This window comes from Acipenser ruthenus, chromosome 15, assembly GCF_902713425.1.
Source record: "Acipenser ruthenus chromosome 15, fAciRut3.2 maternal haplotype, whole genome shotgun sequence".
In the NCBI taxonomy this organism is placed as follows: Eukaryota; Metazoa; Chordata; class Actinopteri; order Acipenseriformes; family Acipenseridae; genus Acipenser; species Acipenser ruthenus.
The window spans coordinates 20,574,455-20,596,656 of NC_081203.1; the positions used below are offsets into that span (position 1 = coordinate 20,574,455).

The 22,202-nt window shown below is 40.8% G+C and overlaps 3 protein-coding genes across 4 annotated transcripts; 2 read left to right on the plus strand and 1 right to left on the minus strand.

Moving 5' to 3' along the window:
* The first annotated feature begins 4,214 nt into the window (after positions 1-4,214).
* On the plus strand, positions 4,215-8,344 carry LOC131697564 (ER membrane protein complex subunit 7-like). The gene is made up of 5 exons (XM_058987377.1): positions 4,215-4,627; positions 5,715-5,834; positions 6,454-6,592; positions 7,096-7,176; positions 7,513-8,344. Exons 1-5 carry the CDS (start codon positions 4,404-4,406, stop codon positions 7,660-7,662), a joined length of 714 nt encoding a protein of 237 aa, XP_058843360.1. The 5' UTR covers positions 4,215-4,403; the 3' UTR covers positions 7,663-8,344.
* Positions 8,345-11,291: 2,947 nt separating this feature from the next.
* LOC131697566 (fibrinogen-like protein 1-like protein) lies at positions 11,292-15,613 on the plus strand. 2 transcript variants are annotated; one of them, XM_058987381.1, is made up of 3 exons: positions 11,292-11,436; positions 11,985-12,147; positions 13,730-15,613. In XM_058987381.1, the coding sequence occupies exons 2-3, from the start codon at positions 12,003-12,005 to the stop codon at positions 14,422-14,424; spliced, it is 840 nt and encodes a 279-aa protein (XP_058843364.1). In that variant the 5' UTR covers positions 11,292-11,436; positions 11,985-12,002; the 3' UTR covers positions 14,425-15,613. The 2 variants fall into 2 exon arrangements, with proteins under 2 accessions (XP_058843364.1, XP_058843363.1); XM_058987380.1 differs by lacking the exon at positions 11,292-11,436 and adding an exon at positions 11,548-11,698.
* Positions 15,614-16,957: 1,344 nt separating this feature from the next.
* LOC131697565 (muscarinic acetylcholine receptor M5-like) lies at positions 16,958-21,135 on the minus strand. Its single transcript, XM_058987379.1, has one exon. The coding sequence runs from the start codon at positions 21,056-21,058 to the stop codon at positions 19,469-19,471; it is 1,590 nt and encodes a 529-aa protein (XP_058843362.1). The 5' UTR covers positions 21,059-21,135; the 3' UTR covers positions 16,958-19,468.
* Between the last annotated feature and the right edge of the window lie 1,067 nt (positions 21,136-22,202).

Here is a 22,202-nt window from a genome sequence, read left to right on the forward strand (position 1 = left end):
GCAGCCTATTTTAGCGCCAGCCAGACGCGCCAGCCAACCGAAGAGCCTCAACAAAAGAGCCGGGAGTCTAGCTGTGGGAGTCCAGCAAGGGGAGGCCTGCACTGAGACGCTGCTCCAATAGATCCTAACCTAACGGGGCTCTAGAAGAAGCTCTCTACTAGTCAGGTCTGTACCCTCCACCCTACTGCTCCCACTGTGCCTTTTGTCCTGCTATGACTGTCTCTCACATCCCTGTTCTGTCCTCCCGTCCTCGTCCTCTGCCCTCCCTCCGCTACTGCTCCTCTAACCCCTCTAACCTCATTTTCTCTGCCTCTCCCCCCCTCCCGCACACTCTCTGGTGCACTCTCCTCTCCTGCACTCCTTCGACTTCTGTCTCTCTCCGTCCCCTCCTACCCACAAAGCTGGCCGTCAACTGGACCTCACCTTCTCCAGGGCCTGCTGCCCCTCCACCCTCTCTGTCACCCCCCTGGACCTCTCTGATCACTATTTCATCTCTTTTTCTCTGTCTCTCCCCCCTCTCCCTGCTCCTCCCACCCCCACTGTCACCTCTCGCCATAACCTCCGCTCTCTCTCCCCCTCTGTCCTTGCCTCCACTGCTCTCTCTCACCTCCCTCCTATCGACTCCTTTTCACAACTCTCCGTAGACTCTGCTACCTCCACCCTCTTCTCCTCACTCACCTCCTCCCTCGACTCCCTCTGTCCCCTCACCTCCCGTCCTGCTCGCCCCTCCCCTCCCCATCCCTGGCTCTCCTCTGCGCTCCGCTCGGCAAGAATCGCACTGCGATCTGCTGAAAAGAAATGGAAGAGAACCAAACTCCCTGCTGCCCTAGACCTTTACCGCACTCTCCTCTCCTCCTTCTCCTCTACGCTCTCCTCTGCTAAATGTGCTTATTTCCAATCTGTAATCCAAGCCTCCACTAACAACCCACGTAAACTATTCTCTACCTTCTCCTCCCTCCTTAACCCTCCCCCCCTCCTCCTCCCTCCTCTATCTCCCCTGATGACTTTGCCTCCTTCTTCTCTTCTAAAATTTCAGATATCCGCAAACTCTTTAACACCTCTCCCTCCCCCGCACCCCCTCCCGCTCCAACTCCTACACCCACTGCAACCCCTACTAACTCACCCTCCTTCTCCACCTTCTTGCCCCTCTCAGACTCTGACCTCTCCTCCCTGCTCCAGGGTCACAAACCCACCACGTGTGCCTTGGACCCCCTCCCCACTCACCTCTTTCAAGCTGCTGCTCCTGCTCTACTCCCCTTCATCTCCTCCCTCCTCAACACCTCTCTACTTTCTGGTATCTTCCCCTCTGCCTTCAAAAAAGCCTCGATCACTCCCCTCCTCAAAAAACCTACCCTCGACCCCACCTCCCTCCAGAGCTACCGTCCTGTCTCCCTCCTACCCTTCCTCTCCAAAACCCTCGAGCGGACTGTACACCGCCAGCTCTCTGCTTTCCTGTCCAACCACTCTCTGCTTGACCCTCTCCAATCTGGCTTCCGCTCTGCTCACTCTACTGAAACCGCCCTCCTGTCTGTCACCAACTCACTTAAGTGTGCCCGAGCTGCCTCTCTCTCCTCTGTCCTAATTCTCCTCGACCTCTCTGCTGCCTTTGACACTGTTGATCACTCTATTCTACTATCATCTCTTGCTGACCTGGGGATCTCTGGCACTGCTCTGGCCTGGTTCTCCTCCTACCTCTCCAACCGCACTTACCAGGTAACCTGGCGTGGAGCAACCTCCACACCTCACCCTCTCTTAACTGGAGTCCCACAAGGGTCAGTCTTGGGTCCTCTCCTGTTCTCTCTCTACACCCGCTCCCTGGGCCCCCTCATCGCATCCTATGGTTTCTCATACCATTTCTATGCTGATGATGCTCAGATTTTCCTCTCCTTCCCCACCTCTGACTCCACCATCTCCTCCCGTATCTCTACCTGTCTGTCTGCTATTTCCTCCTGGATGCACTCGCATCACCTCAAACTCAACCTCTCTAAATCTGACCTCCTTTTCTTTCCCTCCTCCTCCCCCTCCTCTGATCTCTCCATCTCTGTTCCTCTGGAATCTACCACACTCTCTCCCTCTTCCTCAGCTAAGAACCTTGGAGTCACCCTGGACCCCTGCCTCTCTTATTCCCAGCACATCTCCACTCTGGCACGCACTTGCCGATTCTTCCTGAGCAACATCCAAAGAATCCGACCCTTCCTCACCAACTATGCTACCCAGCTCCTGGTCCAGGCCCTGGTACTCTCCCGCCTAGACTACTGCAACTCCCTCCTGGCTGGCCTCCCTGCGTCCGCCACCCGTCCGCTCCAGCTCATCCAGAACTCTGCTGCCCGCCTAGTGTTCTCTCTGCCTCGCTTCGCCCACGCTACTCCACTACTCCGCTCGCTCCACTGGCTCCCGATCACCGCTCGCATCCAGTTCAAGACTCTTGTACTAGCCTACAGATGCCTTGACCAGTCTGCACCCAGCTACCTCCAGACCCTCATCTCTCCCTACACCCCCACTCGACCTCTCCGCTCCGCCTGCACTAGAAGACTAGCTCTACCACCGCTACGCTCCCCTGCCTCCAAAGCCCGCTCCTTCTCCACCCTTGCTCCGCAGTGGTGGAATGACCTTCCTACAGATGTCAGGACTGTCCAGTCCCTGACCACATTCCGGCACCTCCTTAAGACTCACCTCTTCAAAGAGCACCTGTAGAACTCCTCTGTTTGTATCCTGGGACACTATCACCCTTCATGTAAATGTGCTTTATTTTGCTCTTATCAGCCCCTATTTTACTGCATTTAATCCTGTACTTCAGAATACTGTAATCTGCCAAGTTTTTAACCTGTAGTACTTTGTATTTAATCACATCCTGATGTAACTATCACTATTTAATCATATCCTGATGTAACTATCACTATTACCTGCTGTATTATTGAATTGTGGTTTGTCAAACTTGTACTTTACTTGTTTTATTGTATTTCTTGCTCTTATTGTATTACTTGTATTGTAACGCTTGAAATGTTTTTGCTTACGATTGTAAGTCGCCCTGGATAAGGGCGTCTGCTAAGAAATAAATAATAATAATAATAATAATAAGTATACTATTTCATTAAATGTGAAACAACTCCACGGTAAATATTTCATTTTTGGCCGTCAAACGTAGGCAAAATACAGACACGTGCTTTCAATGAGGGGGAGCGTGTGTGCCTGCAAATAGATCCAGGGGTAACACAGTCTAGTTTGTGATGAAGCACAGTGAATATTTGAATAAATATTGACCCAGAAATTATATTTTAGTGTAAAATTGCACTGGATTCTGGGAGACTGTCGGTAGTTTTAAAAGAGAAATGTCTTATTTTTCAAATGTGTTTTGTTACAGTCTGAATGTTCCAGACAATAGCAGCAGAGCTACCATCAGAAAACCAACACTGCAGTCGAGGGTGGCGTTGTTGAGCCGAGGGGACAAGTAGTCTACATGTTGCTAGAAAAATGTAGAAAGGGATACTTTTTTGTAGAAAGTGACGTGCAAAGTCTCGGGCAACTTTGTTGCAAGCAACTGTATCACAGGACTGTTGACTTTGTAGAAGCAACATTACGTCATAGAACAAATCAGCCAATGAAAGCTTATCCGCTGGCGAAATTATTTTTTTTAGAAAAAATAGTGGAGAAAATGAATCCTGAGCCGGTGTGGGATATTGTGAGGGAGATATATAAAGAATAACGTTTATTTTATTATTTTGAAAAAAAATGCTGGTAAATTATGTGGACACTAAAAGACACCAATAAACTTTTTGATATGAAATGTCATCTATGTATTGTCTTCTCCGTGTTGTCCATCAACATTTTATCTACAGTGTCTACATACTGTAGAATAGTCCCCTGAAATCTGACAATGTGGAAGCAACAGATTTTATTCTACATTTTCTAGCAACATGATGTACTGTAACTGTAGGATGCACACTGATGACACCTTCTGGGCATTATGTTGTATTGCGTTTGATAGGCAGTTCATAATAAGTGACTTGACAGCACTGGAGGAAAAGCATCTGTCCTAAAACAAATACTATAATTGAAACACTATAGTTTTCGAGGAGACGTGTTTTAAGACTATAATATGTTGTCCTTGGATCCCTCAAATGTCTGATGTGATATCAATTGTTAAACATATTTTCAGTGTGATTTTTTTTTTAAGTAACCGGCCTACTTCTATCGTTGCTAGGTTTTGTTTTTTGTATTGTACCAATAAAGTTTTGTGAAACGTTGCGTAAGCTGCGTCACGTTGCCAGAGGGGAGGAAGGAACACTAATGGTGGCAGGCAGCTGATGTTTATCGGTGATTAAAGGGAAATAGAGCTGTTGCCGATACTGTTTAATTGAATTTCTTCAGTTAGTACAATCTTAATTTTGACAAGAACCCTCAATATGTTGCCACGGAGCACCACCTCGCTGTTTTGTGTTCTTTTTCAAGCCCTGGCAGCGGTTTCGCAGGGATTCGGCGAGTTTGAGTCCGTCAGTGTCGGAGCACCGATAAACGGGGACCGCTTCAGGATCGAAGGCCGGTGCGTTGTGCCGGGTGTTAAAGCACAAGACTGGGTCTCTACAGCACGAGTCCTCGTCGAGGGAGAAGACCATGTCGGCTTTTTAAAGTAGGTCTTCTGTGATGTTTTAACGTGTAATTGACAACCGTGTTGTACTGGCAGTGTGATGGTTGCTGTAAACAATTAATGATATTTCGGTCGCAGAGCTTACATTTTTCACACAGGCTCAAATATTCACATATTTGATATGCCACACAACTGTATTTCGACGATTTTCACAGTGTTTGCCTTGCAGCTGCGACTGGTAATTATTGTGGATAGGAATGGCAAATCAATCAAACTGGCACAGCAATGTTATTTTCTTACCAGTTTGTGCGTCTCTTTTTTGCTTCTTTTTTGTGCCCCATTTGTTTTTGTTTCGCTTCACTGCAATATTTTAGTAAGCGAAATGCTTGGTTTAGTCGCAGAACAGAAGACAAACTGTGGCTAATCTATTTTGAAACGCTAAATGCAGCCATACTTCTGTAAGCTGTCTCTTAACTGGGATAGTTACAAATTCTCACTATATTTTAGTTTTTTGCTGTATTAGTCAAGGCAAGTTAGTAGTTACTGAGTCATGACTAGTAGAGAGGCCCAATCTAAAAACACAGACGGACAGCGGCTATAAATATAGCAGCGATTTCTACAAAATTGTTGCACATTCATGGTGAAAATTATACTAAACTATTATGGGATACTTTACACTGTTTCCATAGTTTACAGATCTTGAAAAGCTTTAGTTTTTCTTTTTTCCTTCCCTAAAGATGTTCAGTTCCTACCAGGAGGATTTTTACTGGCGGCAGCTGATTTCGCTGCTGCCAATAGCTCCAGAAAACAAAATAGGCAGTAGAATCTGTGCTGATCATAAGGAGCCCGTTACTGGCCTATTGTTTTTGACTGTCAGCCTGTGAACAAACCAAGCATCCTCCCGATGCTACTGTAGTACCTGCATTAGCAGGCAGTTATGAATGACATCTCCACTGTAGCTCAGAGAAACAACAAAAAAACAAACATTTGACAATAAACACATACATTAGGTTGTAAACAAGAAAGCTGTAAATTGTACATTAAATAAATTCTTTATATGTTTTGGGGTGATAATGAGTTGCATTATCTCTTAATTTCCAACATTAATATTTTTTGTTCTTTCCCCTAGAACCGATGGAAGTTTTGCTGTCAATGATGTCCCCTCGGGTTCCTATGTAGTAGAGATTGTGTCACCAGCATACAAGTTTGAACCAGTTCGAGTGGACATTACATCAAAAGGCAAAATGAGGTATGGCTTCTAACCCTGCTGCATCATGTGCCTCTTTTACATGGATGTGGTTAGCTTTGTGAATAGACTTCTGTTGCTCCAATATTGAGACTTAATCATTTTCTTTTTACAAATATGTGAACCTTGATTTGAGCATTGTTAGACATAATTACTTGTTCATAGTCTTTTCTTGAGCCCAGTGTAAGACTGTGACCTTTAAACTTAGTCCCTGCTGCCAGATAATGTGCAGTATTGCTGTAAGACAGAAAAAGCCCCACCCCTAAACACTGAACCTTAACTAGCTGGTTGACCTTATTCATGGTAAGCTGGCTTCATTTCCTCTGTCAAATGGCAGATTTTATATTCCAAGATTCAGTAAGTCTGGGAGCTTACCAATGATCAATTAGTAGCATGTATTTTAGAAGGAAGTAATTGTAGTAAGGCTGTTGTAAGTTTTTTTTTTTTTAAAACTGCATATAATATATGCAATAATGGTGTTTCTGATCTGGATGAACACAGAACATCTCTATTGGCAGAATTTTCTAAAACTTGCTAATGTACAAATTTAATTCCAATCAGAAATATTTTTTCATAACAACCCTTGCAATCCCAATCACATTTCCTGTGTTTTCTATTTCAGGGCCAGAATGGTTAATTTCATTAAAACATCTGAAGTGGTGCGCCTGCCTTACCCACTGCAGATGAGATCCTCTGGCCCACCTAACTATTTCAATAAGCGTGAAACGTGGGGGTGGACAGATTTCCTCATGAACCCAATGGTAGGCATTATAGAATTAGTGAAAAAAAAATAAGGGAGTGTCTTTCTCTTTGTCTTTTCATAGCGTTAGTTTGCTTGACTAAGAATGTGTACCCAGATTTAATGATTGAATTTTCTGCCACTAATCCAAAGTGAAACGCAACTAACCTCTCATATGGTAAACAAGTTAATATCATTATAGATATTGGAAAATTCTTTCCCAGAACTGGGCTGTAGATCCCACACACTTATATCCTCTTCATTAAATGTGTTTCATTTCTATTCAGTCTTTGTGACAATGTGCATGCACACACACAATTGTTACATTGATTTCCCAATGTATTGTTTTTATATACATAAGATATTGATATATACAGTGTGTATGTTTCTAACATACTGTACATTAAGAGTTTCCACAAAAGCCATTTTTTCTGTATAGATGCTAAGTGACAGCCAGGTTAAGCAGTGCACAGATATCCGCATGAAGGAGCTTGTTTGTTTAATCTGACTGTTCAACTTCTCTAGGTTATGATGATGGTCCTTCCATTACTGATTATCGTCTTGCTGCCCAAGGTGGTCAACACCAATGATCCTGAGATGAGACGGGTGAGTTCATATTTGTAAGAGAACCAAAACATTTTTAAAAAGGAATTTGACCTGTTATATCATGCTTATACCATGTACTGCTTCCAAAATTTCAGTGTCTACAATTTAATATGATTAACATTGCAGATCAGGCCAGCTAATGCATAGGTTAATGTACAGTATTGGAAAGCCAGTAGCCTATGGTTACAATTTAGGTGCTGTTTTTTAGTTTAGTTTTAGTTGAAACGCTTGTCCAGAATGCCTTGCGATACATAGCATCTTACTGTATAATGTTAAATACAAGTTCAAGAATGAAGTAAAAGATTGTACATCACATTTCTTTTCTTCTTTGTTTAGGAGATGGAGCAATCTATGAACATGCTGAACCCAAATCCCGAGTTACCTGATGTGTCTGAATTCATGACCAAACTCTTCTCCTCCAAGGGCTCTGGCAAGTCGGGAAGCAGCATTAAAGCAGGAAAAAGTGGGCAATTGAAGAGGAGGTAGTTCCTTCTTGTAACCAGGAACATAAATGCACAGAAACACTGCCTGGCATGAAATTATTTAGTTTGTTTTATTATTGTCCTTTTTTTTTCTGTGTTTGTGTTTTTTATTTTATTTTTTGGAGACTGAAAACAAATCCTAGTCTCTTGGTGTAGGTCTGTTACATTACAAGCTAGAGAAGCTAATGATGCTAGGAACAGCTCAAATAAATGGATTGCTTACAGTACAAGCCAGTTTTGTGAACATTTGTTTCTTTTAAATACCCCAGTTGTTTAAAGTATTATTAAATCTTCTTGGGGCTGTTCATGGCATCATTTGCCACCCCAATTTTATACTAAATCGGGTTATACCATAAAACATTTTATTATCATTAATTTATTTTACTGTTCTATGGGCTGTTTGATATACATCACTAGTGTAACATATAAAGTTGCTTTGAATTGTGTATTTTTAACAGTGCTAACAAAATTGAGATGCCTATGTAATAAACCACACCTACTTGAATACTTTAAGAGCTGAAAATGAAAATGTCTTTAAATAAATATTAATTTGAGAGTTTTATTTGCCTGCATAGACCCAGGATAAGGGTTTAGATCATTATAAAACGATTATTGTGAATTCTTGTACTTTTAGAAAAGAGTAAAACTGTATTTAAATGCAAAGGATAATAAAATTGTAATCATCATTTTGTGTGGTTTTTATTGGTGATTAAGATTTAAAGATGCAGTGTTTAAGACGGTTGGTACCTATTATTATTATTTATTATTATTATTATTATTATTATTATTATTATTGTTATTATTATTATTATTATTTATTTCTTAGCAGACGCCCTTATCCAGGGCGACTTACAATTGTTACAAGATATCATGTTATTTTTACATACAATTACCCATTTATACAGTTGGGTTTTTACTGGAGCAATCTAGGTAAAGTACCTTGCTCAAGGGTACAGCAGCAGTGTCCTCCACCTGGGATTGAGCCCACAACCCTCCGGTCAAGAGTCCAGAGCCCTAACCACTACTACACACTGCATCCCCAGGGACTTTATGTGTTTCATGGGACATTCCCCCCCCCCCCCCCCCCCCATGAGAGAGGTTCTGAAGGCAAGATTCATGTGTTCGAGGTATCAGTGTGTCAATGATTGCAACTAACTCTTCAAATGTTTTGTAAGTTTCTCCCTGTTCACAATGGCCAAATGACACCACATCAGGCAAGTGGTAAAAAGTGGCTATTGACAGACAGAGACGTTTCATTACTAAATGTTTCTTTGTTTTATTACTGCTGAATATGCAATGCAAGTGTTTAAAGTTATGGATGTTGAGGTAAGTGTTGAGCAATAATTAAATAAGCGAAATCCCAATTAGCTCTAGTCTTGGACTACCTAATGTTAACTTGGGTAAGAATGTCCAAGATTAATGCTAATCAGGGTGCAAACAGCTGTACATGTTTACCATTTGTCATTGATCTGTGTGTTTCAAGAGGTGGGTTTGTTTTAATTTCTTATACCAGGTATTTGCATTTCTGTTTAAATGTACCCCCTCCCCCCTTTTGCTCTAAAGAACTTTGTTGTTGATGCTTTATGGTAGGTCACCTTGCAGTACAGATAAGACCAGTGATATCTTGCTTAATTAAGCTTGGCAGTTATCCAGATGCCACACATACATCTACAGTTCACAGGTTAGGTCATGTTTGTTAACTTTGTACAGACTTGGATTCTAGAACTGTAACTGCAATTAAAGTTTTATATAGGAACATCAACTTCCATTCTAAAAGCATTTCAAGTGTATCAAAATAGCCAGATCTATTGGACGGGTTACTTCTGATTGAAGATTGACCATGCATGTGAGCTTTTCCGATTTGCTTGTTAAAGAAACGTCCCTCATCACTTGCCTGTTAGTGTGCACCAGAGATGTTGGAATATCTATGAGAAGGAAATTAAGTTTAATGTTGATATTGGATATACTGTACTGCACATTTTGCAATAGGAGTTTGGCACAATCACTTGGCAATGGGGCAGATGGCCTTTTATTTTCGTTCAACACAGATACTGGGATAATGAAGAGAAATAGGTTTCTCTTATGTTCCAGTGCTTCACTTCTATGCACAAGAACAAGTAACATTTAAAAGGAAGCCATTTGATATGGGTATTACAGCATGTTTTACTACAAGTTATTGAGAATATCTGGGGATATGTGGAGAAACCACTCTGCCTGTATGTCACACTTAAATTGTATGTTGTACATGATAGATGTATGTTCTGGTCTATTACAAAACACTGATCGCTCTAATTCATTGTAGCAGGCATGGGGGATGTATGTTACTAACATATGTATCAAATTCTTTACCATGTTGGTGTAATTATTATTATTATTATTATTATTATTATTATTTTAGCTGGGACTGCTACAATACTTATGAGCTCTGAAGCTCACCTATGTTGTCTCCTACCAGAATTGTAGCATCGTGTTCCTTACTCCTGATTGGTTTTGTCGTGGAGTAAAGAGTTTGATGATCATTGTCAGTCACTCTTGTTCACAATCGCCTTTACTCAAAATTCTTATTGGCAGGCCTGCCCACTTCAGATGAACTCAAATAAGATCTTACCAGCTCTCCTCCATTCAGAATTGGTAAATGTGCTATTGTGGCTGGAGTGCTGACTGGAGCCTGTGATGTATTGCTCAGTTGTTAAGCAGACTTAAAGTGTTGTGTCTGATTTCTACATTTTGTATGGAAATTTAAACAGAACCTAAATGACATGATTAAAGTATTAGATTGTTTCAACCCAATAATTTTCATAGAAGGTGTCAAGTAATCAAGTTGGGCATGACTAAAGAAGATTAATCTTCAACAGTGGATAAACTTTCCCCCACATACTCACTGAGAATGGTCTGCAGAAGTATTATGCAATTTATCTAGAGGGAACATGGAGCAGAAGCAATATAGCTGAGAATGTTTTAAAAAATATATAGTTTGACTGAAAATGAAGGGAGTACAGAGACCATTGTCCAATAGTACAAAACCATAGTATTGCTACTAAAGATCATTTATAAGTACTGGGTCTGTTTCCTCAAAACAAAACCATGTTTGCATCATCACAGCAGCCTAATTTCGCAAGAATTGGGCAATGCTACAAAATATCAAAGGTTAAGATCTGTCTACAGCGCAGCAAAATACAGAAACTAGGGAGAAAAAACTCTTTAGCAAATAGCTTTGTCATCAAATCATGATCAAATATGAAATGTCAAATGGATATATATATATATTTTTTTTTTTTTAAACTGAGGATAATTTATACACATGCTAACCGTAACTAAAGACAGAAAATAATTATAGAAGACAACAGAAAGAGCAGAGTATTTGTAAAGTGGTTGGCGCTACAAAAACAGGTTTCAAAAGGCAGTTTTGAAAGAAACATGTTCTAGCAAACATGTATTTTATTTTAAATGATGATACCTGGTACTAAATTAGGATAAAGGTCTCAGTTGCCTTACTATCAGAAGATATGTTATACTTGCACTTCCTGGGTCATTTCACCCCAGCAGTGTCTTCTGGGTCAAATCATGTTACTGGCTGAAAGCATATCAGTCAATAGGGAAGCAGCTGGTTGGTTAAAGACAAGTAAGAAGCCATTAAAGGGATGGGGACAATTTCACACTCCAGGTGAAATAACCAAGGAAGTGCAACACTATCTGAAAGCATGCTTTTCAAACAGAGATTTATTTAACTGGGTGTAGTACCAGATATCATGTGACCTATTCAAGTAATGAACTACAGGTAAGACTGATGGAATTATTTTATGACTTTAAGTGTTGCCACTTTAACCCTTTACGTGTCACTTGCATGTTTTGATTCCTTGACTCAAAGTCCAGCGCTAATTGCGTAAGTGTAAACTGAAGACACTGCCTCATTGGACTCTGAGTTTGCTGTAACGCAGTTCAGTCTATCACAGGAGTGTTCATTTGGGCAAGAGCTGTGTAACAGATTGCTGAATCTGTTCAATGAGTAACACTGAATACACCAGGCTTCAGCAGACAAGGTAATCTAACCACTTATTGTATTATAGAGGTTTACCATAGTAAGAAGTGCAGTAAAGCATTGTGAAAGCTTTGTAAAGCCTAGAGAGAGACATTAAAGCATGTTAAAAACATGGTGAGCCATGGCAAATGTATAGTATAAACAGCAAGAATACTGTGCAGATTTACTGTGGTAAACTTTTAGAAGGGCTTATAAGTAAGCCCTTGTTTATTTAATTATTTATTTCACTCATTCCTGGAGAGGTAGGTGGAAATGAATAAGCCTACACAATCTGTTTTCTTTTTCAGTACACCTCAGCTTGAAGAATGGATTTAAGGCAGTTTTTGCAGTTGGTGCTGTTTGCATTGCTGCCCTGTGTGGCTGTGGCACAAGCTGAACCACCTCCTGTAGAAAATGCACATCTCCTCTCTCCAGAAGAATACAAACTGGTTTTGAATTTGGAACAAAAAGGTACGTTGCCATTAAGACTGTGGACAGCTCTAAATAAATTCAGTGTCTGTTGTAGCCAGTTGAACACTAGCTGAAATTAGCAGAGGCTGGTGGGCACTAGTCTTGGATTACCTAATGTTACCTTAAGTAAGGTAGACTAAAATTAATGCTAATTGGTGACTGTGAAACCAGCTATTAGTGTCCCATTCAGTCTTTCAGCTGGTTTCACAGACCATGGTTAGCACAAATTCTGAGCTACATTACCTTCACCTTATAAAGTGCTAGTCAGGGTCAGTGAAGCCAGTTATAAGATAAAATACATTGCTTTTCATTCCTGTTTAAATGAGGTAACATTTAAATGTAGTGAGGTATATTTATTTTAAATGTGTTGTAAAATTAAATTATTGTGGATGAATCTGCCTTCTGATAAAGTTGATTGCCCAGAAGAATAAACTGTAAAAGATTGAAGTGTTGTGTGACACTGTTGCTTATACTAAATGTGTCAGAGTAAGCTCAGGTTTATTGGCCTGCATTTGGGTTTATGTTTGCTGCTGGTAAGAATGCATGGCCATGGCACTGCTCATGAGTTGACAGCAGGGGTTCATTTGTATATCAGATTTTCTTGTTCTAATATACAGATCTTGATTCACAGTAGCTTCCATGTGATATATTCTTCATGTCATCTGCTTGTGGATCAGGGTTTCATACCTTATTGCTGGTGTTGGTAGCTGCATGCTGACCTTTGCTTAGCAATGTTTTACCATAATCTTCAGGTTTGAACAATAAGTGGTGATCCGACTAATCTGATGAACAGGAGAGATGACACTGTTGTTGTTAAGAGCTCTATTTTTCTTGCATTTCGCCATTAGGGGTGTAAAAATACTAGTATTTTTCTTACTACTAGACGTCGCATCCTAAAATATATCGTTACAGTTTCTTCATTCAATTCATGGAACAGGAAAGTGTTTTTTTTATTGTACATGTTATATAGTTCTTTTTTGCAACACAAAGTTTAAACTTGTCCACAAAACCTTCCCAAACCCAGGTTCTCTTAGAAAAATAAAGAAAACCTCTTGAATCTTGAAATGATTCCCCAATAATTATTCGCTAATCATTTTCAACCCCATGGGATTTTGCTGGAGATTTAATAATACATTTAAGCACAATACAAAATAAATAAGTTATTTAAATCAAATCTTCAATAAATAAGTCTAACAAAGGAAAAGCATGTTGTGCATCAGAAGATTTCCACATGATTGAGACAGACAGAGATTATTAGAAACCAACTCAATAACCTGCACCAGTTGAGCAGATCAATTCAATAAAGATTAGGACGTGCAGAGTCACATCTTTGGGAGTTCAGTCCTGGACCTCATTTTTTTCAGACTAGCAATTTCTGTGTCTAATCTCTTTCTTTTTTTAAGGTTAACTTTTGTTTTAAAAAGAAACATTTCAACGACAAAGGTCTTCCTGTATTCTTGAATCAAAATGTTTGTCATTGAATTTAATACGTTTCTTTTAGTATTTCTAAAACAAAAAGTTAACCTTCGTTTTGTATTTCTAATTTTACCACACTTGAGTTATGGATGATTTTTTGTTTCAGATTATCCAAGTGACTGCTACGAGGCCTTGCAGCGCTCTGAAGGTATCTCCCGGGATGGTCTCTACGTGATCAAGCCAATGAAATCCCACATCGTGGTGTTCTGTGACATGCTGAACGGCGGCTGGACTGTGATCCAGCACATCACCGTCAACAGCAGCGTGGACTTCGACAGGACCTGGCACGAATACAAGCTGGGCTTCGGGGCAGTGAGCGGAGACCACTGGCTTGGGAACGAGTACCTGTACCAAATAACCAACAAGGGCGGGAGATACAAACTGGGAATCAAACTGGTTGACATGGACGCTGGAACCAAGGCTGGGGAGTATGATCCTTTCTGCGTGGAAGGAGAGGAAACTCAGTATAAGATCCGCTTGGGTCTGTATGAGGGGGCTGCAGTGGATGCTTTGACGCAGGATACAGAGGCGTATCTCCATGACAACCAGAAGTTCACCACCAAAGACAGAGACAACGATAACTACTACCAGAACTGTGCCCAGCTGGAGTATCTCGGAGTGCCAGGGGGCGGCTGGTGGTACGACGCCTGTGCCGGTGCCAACCTCAATCGTAGGAATGTAATTTACTGGCAGAAAGACTGCAACAAGGAACACCTCTGCAAGTACGCCTGGATGATGGTGAAGCCCACTGAGCACGTGAAGACAACCAAGGCTGGAAACTGTTGTCGTGATGAGTTGTGACGTGAACTAAAACTGAATATTTAACTTGTTAATGAATCCCTTGTGAAAGTTTACCACAGTATATTTGCGTTGTATTTTTAAGAAAGATTTCCAATGCTTTTTCCAAGGTTATACCATGCAATTACCTTAGTTTAAAATTATTTGCCATATTTTTTAAATTTGCTTTACCATACCTCTGTGCTTTGCACTGCTTACCTATGCATTACCATGCTTTCACTGTGCTTTATCACACCTTTTACTACGGTAAACTTTAATCAGGAATGATCGGCTCCAGGGGACACATTTGGAGATTGGGTCTTTGTCGCCCGGTGTACATTTCAAAATATAATATAACAAAGCTATCGTTTTGGTACCTCGGCCTGTTACAAATGTCATTTATAGCATCCCTTTGTTATATTGACATTTGTCAGACTTACAGATGGTAGCGGAGGTGCCATAGCGAGAGAAAACGCGCACTAAATATTTTTTGATTTATCATTGATTTATTCGTCAATATGGGCGATAATGATAAGACCTTGTGATGATGTTGCTACAGTAAACGCTGGAGGTGGTAATCTTGAATTGTTTATCTTGTCTACGGTGACGTATTCTGCCTTAATCTCCCTCCCCTTTCTCATCATATCGGCCGCTGCACATGTCCGTCTCATACGATAACCAAACAGTTCGCCCTGAGCCACACCAGGTTGATTGCAGGTGGCCATGTTGGGATCTGGAATGCGCGTGCCATGTCTGAACGGAAATGAACAGTTTGCAGCAAATGCTACTTCTCGTGAAATTTGAAAAGCAGTTTGTAACACGCCGAGGTACCAAAATGACAGCTTAGTCTAAACCAGGGTACACCGGATTCTCCAGTTGACAAAGACCCAATCTGACACACATTGTGTAATAATTACATAGTAGTTTTATATCTTTATTGACCTTTTATAGTTGCATTTAGCTCTGTGTGTTAATGTAACTGAAATCTGATCTTGCTTATCATATGTGTTTTTCACCAGGAGCGACAAAACTAAAATAATAACCTAGTAATTACATTCATTACATTCCTTTTACTAAATAATTACTCATTTGTAATACTGTATGTAGCCTATTACTGAAACTGTAACCATTTTTGGTTTTTACAATTTTTACTACCAGTATTGGATTTCTATAGTTCTTGGAGTCTGCAAAGCAAATTAAACCTTTAATTTTGTACCTTTGTCGTTCATTATGTACGTACTCATTAAGAACACATCTTCTAATATGTAATGTGGGGTCTCTGAGTGGCTCACCTGGTAGAAGCACAGTCGTGTGGTGTGCGAAGTTGCCGGTCTTCGCTGGGGTAACACAAGATACAGTTAAGAAACAACATAGTTAGTACAGATATCCCATTACAAAATGCCAGTCTTGAAAGATTAACAATATGTTCGGATATATCATACATTTAATTAATTCATTTTTTCAGTTGAAACTTAGCTGTAGGGAATTAGCCAATTTGTTTAAAATACTGTATGAAGGCTGCCAATGAATGTAACTTTTATGTGACTGTTCCTTAAATAGTGAATGGTATCTTACATAAATGCACTATGCTAAAGTCATGTGGTTTTTGGTATACTGTGGGATTTCATAAATATAGGGTTATTGGTAAGAAGGGCACAACAGACAATAATAGATTAACATGGCTATATATATATACACACACACACACACACACACGCACACTTAGGACAGTTAGTTTCAGCAACAGAGAACCAAATGTGCGAAATCAACAGAAGAGCAAAAATGGGCTGGAGTGCCTTTGGAAGATTTAAGCATGGTTCTGAAAGAGAAACTACTCTTATGCCTCAAGAGAAAGGTCTTCGACCAATAGTACCCAATATTATGATTTCAAGTGAAAATACATGTTTCTATAACGTGTTTCTTTTAAAAGTGCACATTTCAGACTTCTGTAACAAATGAAAGTGCATGCCATGTCAGATTTGCTCACAAATTCTGTTTACATTTTTTTATTTTAGATATAAGTACAAGTTTACAGTACATATTTACATTTTATAATAAGTGTTGACGGCACCAGCCGAAAATTATTCTACTTAGTTTCTCATAGTTTTACTTATAAATTATGTTTTTGGGGTTTTACATGATACATTTACAAGTATGGAAGGGCAAAACTGAGTAGGAAAAGTGCAGGCTTGAGTAAAAAAATGTTTGAAAAATGCTTCCCTACTATTACAGTAAAATACCAAGATCTAGTTAAAGGGCACATAAGGACCTTTTTATTTTGTGTTACATGTTCCCATGTGTTGCTACAATTTATTTATTTATTTTTTTACATTTTGACCATGTTTTTAAACATTTAAATTGCATTCCCTGCCTCAAGATGACTTCCCATGTACCTGCATTGACCTCTGAGAACTACATTTCTCATCATCCTCCTGCTCACTGGTAAATCCATCTCAGTTACATATGTGAGCAGGAGGATGATGGGAAATGTAGTTCTGAGAGGTCCATGCGGGTACATGAGAAGCCATCTTGAGGCAAGGAATATAATTTAAAAGTTTTAAAAAAGTGGTCAAAATGTAAAAAAAAAAATTAAAACAATACACACACCTTACGTAAACAGTTGTAACAACACATGGGAACATGTAACACAATAAAATAAAAAGGTCCTTATGTTCTCTTTAATAGAGTATGTATTATACTTTTATTTCATCTTCCGTATATATCTAGCTATACCATACACAGAACATATGCAAAAGTCACTGTACCCATTTGTATAACAAGGTTCCACCTATTCTGTTTATGAATGCAGATATGTACAATACAGCACAGACGTTAGTAGCACATGGAGTGTTTCACAGCAGACTGATGGCACCATGATCCCATTGCTTTATCAGCGAGGCAGTCATTACAGCCCTGTTAAATTCAATGGCACTAAACTCTACTCAGCAGTTTCTGCAGAGGCACAAAAGAGAGCTGTTAGGAAACTGAATACAAAAAAATAAAGATTGCAAATCAGTAAATACAGGATACGTGGTGAGAACACTTCCATACATATAAAAGGCTAAAGAGCTTCACATTCTGTTTAAAGTTCCCAGTGTTTCAGATGTGATTCATCTGGTAAACTCTTCCATGCATTCATCTTTAGGAAATGAAAGTCCTTTCATTTGTCCTACTCTCTGTGTTGACTTAGGTACATGTTATTTATAACATTTAGGATTGGAATCAATTAAATCCCTCCTACCAAGGATGAAGAGATATTTTTCTTTGAACCTGTCTTCATACAGTAGCTTGTGCCTTTAACACCTAGGGCTTGCCTAACCCTCCTCTGTACCTCCTCATGACATGTGTAATCATTTTGAGGTGAGATGACCAGAACAGGACACAGTAATCATTCAAAGTGGGATCTTTTTTCTTCCCAGTGGTTTTGTGTTTTATGCATTTCCCCCCAATATTGTCTCTTAGCTAGCTTTTAGATATATGTAGTGCTTGCTGTAGACTACTAAAGGGTGGGTTTATCAATCAAATAATAACCCTGTGAGGATCCCCAGGTGCGCTCATGGCGTGCAGGTGAGTTATATGACCAGGAGTCTGCTGCTTGTGAACATTCAGCCTCATTTCCTGAGGTGCGTCATGTACGTGTTTTTAATTAAGAGCTAACTGAATGTTCCAATAAAAGTTTTTTGTAATTTATGTAATGCAAGAGCATGGTCATGTACTGTACGTTTAATTAAATAGTGCCTCAGAACATAAACATAACCCAAGCTGTATTTATTTTCAGTTGGGTGGAAATGCATTTAGGGAAAATGATTTATCTCAATATTGAAGCACGAGAACTCCAAACCACTGCATACATCATGCAAAAACATTAAAAGACATTTGAAGCTCTACAGATGATAACACTGCAGCTCAGAAAGGACTCTTTACTTGGGCTTTCGTTAGTTTAGACAGGAAGATCAGTTTTGTGTTTCAGATCAGATTGAATCTAGTGGAAATATGCATTGTGTATACCAGTATATCAGGCTTTGAAATGACACGTTGCCGCAAAGCTCAGGGGAACACTGGGTTTGATAATCCACATTGTGCCCCTCCCTTCTCTATATCACTGCATGCTCAGAGGCCCTCCTTCTGTTTCCCACTTTGCCAGCCCTAAGCACATCACACACTGAATCTGGATGGGTCACAGAGGGTATATGGGGAAGAGTTGCGGACTTCATCACTTTTGACTCTGAGAAAGGCTCATTTGCTGGGCACAAACTTGGCTGGGTAACCTGGTTCTATGGGAAAAGTTACAAATTTTAGATCTGAAGAGGCTCTCCATGAATAGTAGTGTTAGTGAAAAAAAATCACCTGTGTTAAAGCCAGGTTGCCTAGCCTGGACAGAAACCAATTCTAGACAGTGATTCAAATATGTATTTTCTATGGAGGGCATACTGTTAACTATCAATTTTATTTTTCAAGCCAGCTGTTGGCCAATGAATTTTTATGATGTTAAATTGCAGAGTTCCAACCTTACCTTTTCTTCCTCCAGCCCATTCCAGATTTTGTATATCATGCTATGCTGGCTTTCCAGGGTGAAAAACAGAGCAATTATACAGAGAAGGTGCTGTAATGAATTTGATGTAAGAAGCATGGTTGATTTAGTAACATTGCTTAGTAAACAGCCAATCACAATGCTTTTTAAATGAAAAACCTACATGTGTGTGATAAGGGGTGCAAGACAAAAGAAATACATATTTTCACACATGGTCAGGGTGCAGACAATAGCCTATGGTCAAGTGATTTTTTGTCCATGCACAACTACAGCCCATGGACAGAATAAACCCAGGCCAGGGTTAGGAAGATTCAGAATGGGGCCCATGGTAATCTATCTGTCCGCAAACGCATGAATGACCTACAGTACAGATATAGTACTGCAGACTAAATGTCAACCACAGATCAGGACAAACACAGCTTATTTGCTTCCCTTTGCAGCAGACATTTAAGAAAAATGGATATCAATTGTACCACTGCTGCGACAATTCAACCCCATTTTATAATAAGTGCATTGTGTTCTATCTTGACTGGCCACTCACGGCAGTTTGTTATTAGCAGTGGGATTCTGGCTGTTCCAATATAGCTTCTCCTCGGCCCTCTTCTTCTTATTCCATTGACAGAACAGCAGCAGCTTAAAGGTCTTCTGAAAGGTCTTGTTGCACAGGGCGTAACAGATGGGGTTGATGGTGCTGTTGACGTAGCAGAGCCAGTAACCGAGATGCCACAGGGAGGTGGGGATGCAGTCTGAGAAGGTCGAGATTAAGACCATGATGTTGTAGGGAGTCCAGGTGAGGATAAAGGCCAGGAGAATTGCACTCAGAGTCTGTGCCGCTTTCTTCTCCTTTATAAGAACCATCCGTTTCCTCTTGGTGAGCTGGTTCTTCAGGCTGGGGTCGATGTTTTTAGAAGCCGAGGTTCCCATGGATTCTGCCGCGGAACCAGACGAGGCTGCCAGCTGGGAGCAGACGTTTTTGCTCAAAGGGGGGCTGCAGTCTTTAGCGACCAGCTTGAATTTGTAGGAAACCCCTTTTTTACTGTTGATGTATTTGGCGGGTGAGGTGAAGTAGCTTCTCAAGTTCGGCTGGTCTTCACCAAAGTCGTCTCTCCCCTCGGAGTCTGCAAGGCTTTCGTTTTGGCTGTCTCTGCTGATCTGTTTCTTGTGAGCTGCCTGGAAGATGGGCTTGGACATGTGCTTGTCCTCGTCTTCAGAAGAGGGGTAGCTATTGAAGGACGTCACCTGGTCATTCTTGGACCACTCATCGTTGGTGTTAGGCGCAAGGGCTGCTTTCAAGACCGTGCTTCTGCTAGAGGACGACCAGGAGGTTTCGTTCCGATCCCGGTTGGCGTCCGTCTGTCTCTTGCAATTGAAACACGATTTGAGAAGAGGGTTTTGAGGTTTCGCAATCCTCAGGTCGGCTGAGAAGTTTGAGCCTTGAAGTTCGGCCAGGTCCTTGGTGCGTTTCTCAGTCTCCTTGTAGATACGACAGTACAATATCGTCATGATGGATACAGGGATGTAGAAAGCCGCAATGGCTGTGCCGAAGGTGATGACAGGCACAGAGAAGAACTGGATCTCGCATTCACCTGAAGGCACAGTTCGTTCTCCAACAAAGTATTGCCAACATATAATGGCAGGAGCCCATAAAACAAAAGACACCAACCAAGCAAGGCCGATCATGATGCCAGCCCTTTTGGGTGTACGTTTCGCCCTGTAAGTCAAAGGTCTTGTGATAGAAAAGTATCTGTCGAAGCTGATGACTAACAAGTTCATTACAGAGGCATTGCTGGCCACGTAATCCAGAGCTAGCCACAGGTCACAGGCGAGGGTCCCGAGTGACCAGTATCCCATTAGTATGTAAGAGGTATAGAGATTCATGGAGAACACACCTATAATGAGGTCAGCAAAAGCCAGGCTCAGCAAATAGTAATTGTTGACCGTCTTCAGCTGACTGTTGACTTTAAATGAAACCATGACAAGGATGTTGCCAATTATTGTTATCAGACTCACAATGGCAGAAGCGGTTGCTATGGTTATGATCTCCCAAAGACTGTGGCCGCTCATGTGTTGAAGACTAGAGGCATTGCTACTGGCTAGTGTGGAGTTCTTCACCAGCGCTGTTTCCATTATGAGGCTGGGTTTGAGTGCTCTGCAGGCAGCGTCCTAGAAAATGGAGTCACCAGATCTTGACATGGTACAGTGTTATGGGCCTATATGTAAGAAAAAACAAAGATAAGTGTCAAACAACTTTTAAATATAGTATATTCCTTTTGGTGTGGACACCTCAGGATAGAAACCTTTCTGCACATTATAGAGCTGTCTACATATTAATTCATGATTCATACCTTCCCATTTGAAAAACAACAGAATACACAAAAGGATCCTTTCTTTCTGATCACAAGTGCTGAAAAAAAAATAAATACAACTGTTTTTACAGTATGTTTAGTTTTTAGTAAACTACATAAAGCCTAGGTTAATCCTCACCCCCAGGTCTGTAAAAGCTTTTTGAGATATTTGCCTTTCTTCTGGCTTCTCAACATGCACCGGAATTTTGACACACATATAGTACAAGTGTGCAAGTGCCAATATAAAGATAAGAAGCAATAGACTCGCTGTCTGTAGCGCTGGAGAAAAAAGCTCACAAAAGCAGCTGAAGTTGGACAAAATACCTAATACATGATCTTGACAATATTTGAAGCGTTAGAAACAATTCTAAACAAAAGGGAGAATGGGAAACGATATACATCAGATACATCACAGCATGAATACAATATTGAAAATAAATAAATTACATAAATAAATATATATATATATATTGGTTTTCACACATAATAAATATATTTTTCATTTAACATTTTTTTTCCACCATTGCTTTTATATGGGGGGGAGGCATCCTCTTATGAGGATCCATACCTCATAAGAGGATGCTCACTCCACTAAAATCGCCCTCCTGTCTGTCACCAACTCACTTAAGTGTGCCCGAGCTGCCTCTCTCTCCTCTGTCCTAATTCTCCTCGACCTCTCTGCTGCCTTTGACACTGTTGATCACTCTATTCTACTATCATCTCTTGCTGACCTGGGGATCTCTGGCACTGCTCTGGCCTGGTTCTCCTCCTACCTCTCCAACCGCACTTACCAGGTAACCTGGCGTGGAGCAACCTCCACACCTCACCCTCTCTTAACTGGAGTCCCCCAAGGGTCAGTCTTGGGTCCTCTCCTGTTCTCTCTCTACACCCGCTCCCTGGGCCCCCTCATCGCATCCTATGGTTTC

What these genes read in the sequence shown, in the direction of transcription:
- LOC131697565 (XM_058987379.1), bottom strand. Translation starts at nt 21,058, where the DNA reads ATGGAAACAGCGCTGGTGAAGAACTCCACACTAGCCAGTAGCAATGCC.
- LOC131697564 (XM_058987377.1), top strand. Translation starts at nt 4,404, where the DNA reads ATGTTGCCACGGAGCACCACCTCGCTGTTTTGTGTTCTTTTTCAAGCC. An exon ending in ACATCAAAAGGCAAAATGAG is followed by an intron (nt 5,835 to 6,453) that starts GTATGGCTTCTA and finishes TTTCTATTTCAG; the next exon opens with GGCCAGAATGGTTAATTTCA. An exon ending in ATTTCCTCATGAACCCAATG is followed by an intron (nt 6,593 to 7,095) that starts GTAGGCATTATA and finishes CAACTTCTCTAG; the next exon opens with GTTATGATGATGGTCCTTCC.
- LOC131697566 (XM_058987381.1), top strand. Translation starts at nt 12,003, where the DNA reads ATGGATTTAAGGCAGTTTTTGCAGTTGGTGCTGTTTGCATTGCTGCCC. An exon ending in TTTGAATTTGGAACAAAAAG is followed by an intron (nt 12,148 to 13,729) that starts GTACGTTGCCAT and finishes TTTTTGTTTCAG; the next exon opens with ATTATCCAAGTGACTGCTAC.